Source organism: Pinus tabuliformis, chromosome X (genome assembly GCF_031772625.1).
Source record: "Pinus tabuliformis cultivar Carrire ecotype Pingquan chromosome X, CPIR1, whole genome shotgun sequence".
NCBI classification, from domain to species: domain Eukaryota; kingdom Viridiplantae; phylum Streptophyta; class Pinopsida; order Pinales; family Pinaceae; genus Pinus; species Pinus tabuliformis.
This window is the reverse complement of record NC_142308.1, coordinates 510,064,818-510,070,070: the sequence shown is the minus strand read 5'-3', so window position 1 is coordinate 510,070,070 and position 5,253 is coordinate 510,064,818. Positions and strand designations below refer to the sequence as shown.

Genomic DNA, 5,253 nt, shown 5'->3' with positions numbered 1-5,253 from the left:
GTAAAAAATAATATAAAAAGACAACTCAATTCAATTTCTTATATTATAATTTTTTTTATTAATAAAATTACAAAAAAAAATTGGAAAAAAATCATAATATGCATATCATGTTAAAAAATAATAATAATACATACTAGTAACCATGAAATTTCACAACTTCAACTATATATATCACATTAAACAATTAAAACATGTCAAAGATGCATATGTATGGCGTTGTGTTGTGCTGAGGTGCTTTAGAATTTGGGTTAGGGAGATGTTGGAATTTCATAATTTCAACTTTAAAGTTTATATATATATATATATATATATATATATCATATTAAACAATTAAAACATGTCAAAGATGCATATGTATGGTGTTGTGCTATGCTGAGGTGCTTTACAATTTGGGTTAAGGAGATGTTGGAATTTCATAATTTCAACTTTAAAGTTTAGCTATATCTATATCTATATATATATGTGTGTGTGTGTGTGTGTGTGTGTGTGTGTGTGTGTATCAATCACATCAAACAATTAAAATATGTCAAAGATGCATATGTATGGTGTTGTACTGAGGTCCTTTACAATCTGGGTTGGGGGAGATGTTTTTTCCTCAAAAGTTGGGAGATGTTGTAGTTGAGCTTATTAAATTTATATTTAAAAAAAAAAAATTCTCAATTAAAAAAGTAATAATAAAAGTAATTGCATACTCAAATCAAATCATTTCAACATATTTATAAAAATAAAATGCTTGAATTTCCAGTTTAATTTTACATCAATTTTATATAGAGAAATAAAGTAATTAAATGTAAAAAAAAAATAGCATCTAATAGTTTTCTAATTTTTTGTACGAGGGATATTTGTAATATCTTCATTATTCAATATGGAATTCACATAAAAACTTGTGTGCTCAATTAATATATATCAAGTGAGAGAGATTTGTAACTTATTCAATTCTTAATGTAAAGTTGATATGTGATATTTAAGAAATATTACTAACACAAATATATATATATATATATATATATATATATATATATATATATATATATATATATATATATATATATATATATATATATATATGTATGTGGATGGAAAGAATTTATTTAAAAATGCATCAATAACCATTTTTTTAATATATAATTACAAATAAAATATTTCAACAGACACATTGAATAAAATATTTCAATGTCAACTATAAAAGAAAAATATAATTAAAATATTTTATTAGTGTATTACTCTAAATGAAGGAGATGTGTAATTCCTTCCATACTTGGCTTAGAGTTTATATATATATATATATATATATATATATATATATATATAACCTCAAGTCTATCAAGTGCCATGAAAAATTAGAGTGAGGTTACATATTGATTATACATGTATTTCGAAAGTTTTATATATATCTATATATATATATATATAATGATAATTCATGTTAATAATCATAATATTTCATAATTTCATGTCTAAATTTAGTTAATAAACATATAAAAAACTTTCATATTTACAAAAAAAAATATCTAAGTTGTACATATATAATTTATCCTATACCTATCATATTAAAAATTTAAATTATAAAATTATAAAACGTGTTCCAAAAGAAATGTGTATATAATAGTTATATGTATTATAAAGACCATAATAGAATTAAAAATATTTCTATATTTTTAAATGAGAGAGACGTCTTAATTCCAATTTATCAAGAGCTGAGAGAGATTAAATTTCTTGTAGTACAATTTTTTTTACAAGTTTTCCATTTAAAAAGAGAATTACATTTTTAAAACTAATTTAATTTTTTATAATACTTGATAAATTCAAAATTAAAATAAATATATATTAACAATATATCTATTTTTATCTTTATCTCTATTTATTAATTTTACATTATTATTATTATATATACGATTATTTATTCTCTTATGAGTTTGAGATATATAAGGCCAAAAATGAAAAAGTGAGACTAATTCTTGTGACCTAAGCAAATTAAATTGTGTTTTTTTTCGTTCATGCATACTTTAGCAATAATATAAGATCTATATAATATAATTTCTTTTATTAATTATAAACCCTATGAAAACTATATAGTTTTTTTTTTTTTTTTTAATCTCAAACTTTTGTGATCTATAATTCGGATTAATCAAATAAAATAATTTTTTTTTGACAAATGTTACAAATTTACCAATAAAATTCATCTTCTCCCACAATACCTACTATATAGTTATTTTTTATTTCTATTGGTTCTAAATTTAGCCATATAAAACAAGATATAATTTATTTTGTACAATAAACATCATTGGCCTTTGAACATCATTATCATAAAATGTGCTTAATGGTATCTTTTCAAGGAGCTTATGTCATGATAAGTGCAGGGATCAAAAATATTGTGGGAAGATCCAAACACATGCCCATACAAGATGCAGATCTCCGAAAATCTATGCTAAAATATAGCATATACCGTGAAAAATAAGACAAACGGATAGGACACTGTGCCAGAACAATGATGTTTACCCATGTGAGAACGGAATTTCTAATAATAGATGTAGCTTTGAAGTTTTCAAACTGGTAAGGGAATATTTGTTTCTAGGTCAACACAAACCCAAAAAAAATAATTGTGTGGAGTATTTAGCGAATACAGCAGGATCCAAGGTTATTGCCTTTTTAAAATTTGTCAAAAACAGCGCAAAACACCTCTGCTACAAATTAAGCGATTGCAATCTCGAGGAATATGTGTTGGACAGAGCTATTTTAATCCCATTAATGCCTTCCACGTCTTGTGAACGGCTATGGCGTTGTGCGGGTCATGACGTGTCAATAAACATCCTGGTGTTTCGCTGGCACCCGTGAATTTTTCTTCCCTCACCCCTTTCTATTCATAGTTAACACTCGGGACTTCCCGGTATGGTGGATCGATCGCGCTGCATTCCTCCTCATTGAATTATTAAACTGCGGCATTTGTTTCCTTCCTATCGGTTGCAGCTTGAGCAGAGGTCATTAGAGGAGGCGAAGACGCAAAATTGCAGCAGATCGCAGGTGATTTGTTCGAATTTGATTTGGCTAGGCGATCAGGCAGGCGTTATAGATGTCGGTGAGTCTCAGAATAGTTTTGTAACTTTCATGTCTTCTGTTTCTGAATCTGTCGGATACTTCTTTGAATTCAATTGGTGACTTTCTTGCTTTCTTTAAAATAAAAGCAATCAATTACATACTTTTCTGAATTCAATTGGTGATTTTCTTCCTTTCTTTAAAATAATAGCAATGAAATACATTTAAAAGCCCTAATCTATCTGAAGGTTTTCTTCGGCTTATTTTCCACTCTTTCAAAATCTGGTATGGCAGGGATGGGATGGAATCACAAAAATTTAAATTTTTCACAAGTAGAATTGCTCAAAGATATTTTAGGGTTTGAATTCTTATAGGATGAAAAACTAATACCAATTTTAAGCCACAAAGATCAAAATTTAAGCAAAAGAATTAAAAGATTCAGATCAAAAACTTCATAAACTGATAAAGTTAGGTTATTTAAACTCTTTCTCCCATTTAAAATCCTTTCCTTTTCGTTGTGAGTAAAAATTATTTTAATGGCATAAATATCTTTCAGTTTTTTGAACCACAAAGAAATCTGAATCGCAATGGTTTGTTCAGTCTGTAGTGTTGAAATGTGATCGAAAGGGTTTTTTCGGGGGGTTTTCATTGATATTATTAATAGATTTTAATATGATTCATGAAGATTAAATTCATTCCAATCTTTAAATTACTCTCGGTGGACGGCATTCAATCAAGGATTTTATTACCTCCTGGATTTACTTTCATTAGGATTCGATCAGTTTTCTTTTTAATTGGAAATTGAAAGATCTGTAATCATTATTTGAAAAGGGCCGATCACTACCCAAGTTTGGTGACTGGGATGTCAACGACCCAGCGACCGGAGAAGGGTTCACCGTAATATTTAACAAAGCAAGAGACGAAAAGAAGACCGGTGCAGAATCAGGCGCTAACCCCGAAATTCAGGCAGCGAAAGAGGAGCATGGAAAAGGGGAATTTCAACATAAGCAGGCAAGTGTGTTTTATAATTCTGTGTTTAAGTTGATTTCTGTAGGAGGGATTGTTGGGAAATTGGGATTGCTGGGTGAATATGCATGGTTGTTGGACCTTTTCACTTTCTGGGGATTTATTTTGTGGGTGCATGCGTGAAACAGCAGTTGAAGTGTATTGTCTTGAAAGAGCTTTTACGATTATAAAATTCTTCATTTCTCTTTTTTGTGCAGAGAAAATGGCTATGTTGTCTGAGTCCTAGTGCTGTGGGATAGTAACAGCAGATATATATTCTTTAAAGTTTTATTCCTCTAGTCTATATTCTGTTGCATATCATCATCATCAGAAGGGGGTCGTCCAGTTATGTTTCAGAAGATGCAGGAGATTATGAAATGGAGATGGTGATGGAGATGGGTTTTAGAGTTCGTTTTATGCAACTTGTGGTGTTTCATTTAAAAGCTCACTGTTTGGTATGCTGTTTTTATTGTAAGTTGGATAATTAAGCATATTGGCTTTGGATGTCTGGACTTGTTTAACAACCATCTTGCGGGGAGGAGCTCCTGATTCTTCATATATTAAAGTAAATTACTTTGAATTTATGTTTATCTATTTATATATGAACAATTCCATCTGACTATAGACTCTGAGTTCTTGGCTTGGTTGGCAGGCTATAGCCAATAGTTTTGAATAAGATCCATGGTGACAGCATTAACCACATCTCAAATTTTAAAGCTATGGGCTCTTTTGCAAGTTTTGAATGTGACTAAAATATATGTTATGGCCATGCAACTGGTGTTGCAGTGCATTATAGACCCTCTACTGTAAACTATTTTCAAGTCACTTTAAGTCAGAGTAAGCATTTTAATTGGGACTGTTAGCTAGTTTTAAGAGCAAAGAAGACGGCATTAAACAGATATGGAATGTCTTTACTGCATGTATTTGTTCATGCTGTATGGTACATAAGCAAATCAGAACAGCACTTAAGGGATATGTGAAAATTATAAGCTATCCTACAGTACAAAAACAGTTGAAAATCCTGAATGACCGCCCCCTCCCAAAGAAAATAGCGGCCCTTTTAATGAGTACAAAAACAGTTGTAAATGCTGAAAAAAAAAAGAGAAACAAAAAAATGTGCAGACTGAAATTTTAATATGTCATGATGAACAATTTAAAGTAGATGTGTAACAGCAAGTGGATTTGTGAGAAGAACTTGAATTTTCATTAACTCAT

The 5,253-nt window shown here is 29.3% G+C and overlaps 1 protein-coding gene across 1 annotated transcript; it reads left to right on the top strand.

Moving 5' to 3' along the window:
* Nucleotides 1-2,559: 2,559 nt before the first annotated feature.
* On the top strand, nt 2,560-4,662 carry LOC149140917 (protein NOI4-like). Its single transcript, XM_089448988.1, has 3 exons — nt 2,560-3,076; nt 3,865-4,044; nt 4,257-4,662. The coding sequence occupies exons 1-3, from the start codon at nt 3,071-3,073 to the stop codon at nt 4,296-4,298; spliced, it is 228 nt and encodes a 75-aa protein (XP_089305114.1). The 5' UTR covers nt 2,560-3,070; the 3' UTR covers nt 4,299-4,662.
* Nucleotides 4,663-5,253: the final 591 nt, after the last annotated feature.

Coding starts and splice junctions, on each gene's coding strand:
- LOC149140917 (XM_089448988.1), top strand. Junction 4,045..4,256: donor GGGAATTTCAACATAAGCAG/GCAAGTGTGTTT, acceptor TTTTTTGTGCAG/AGAAAATGGCTATGTTGTCT.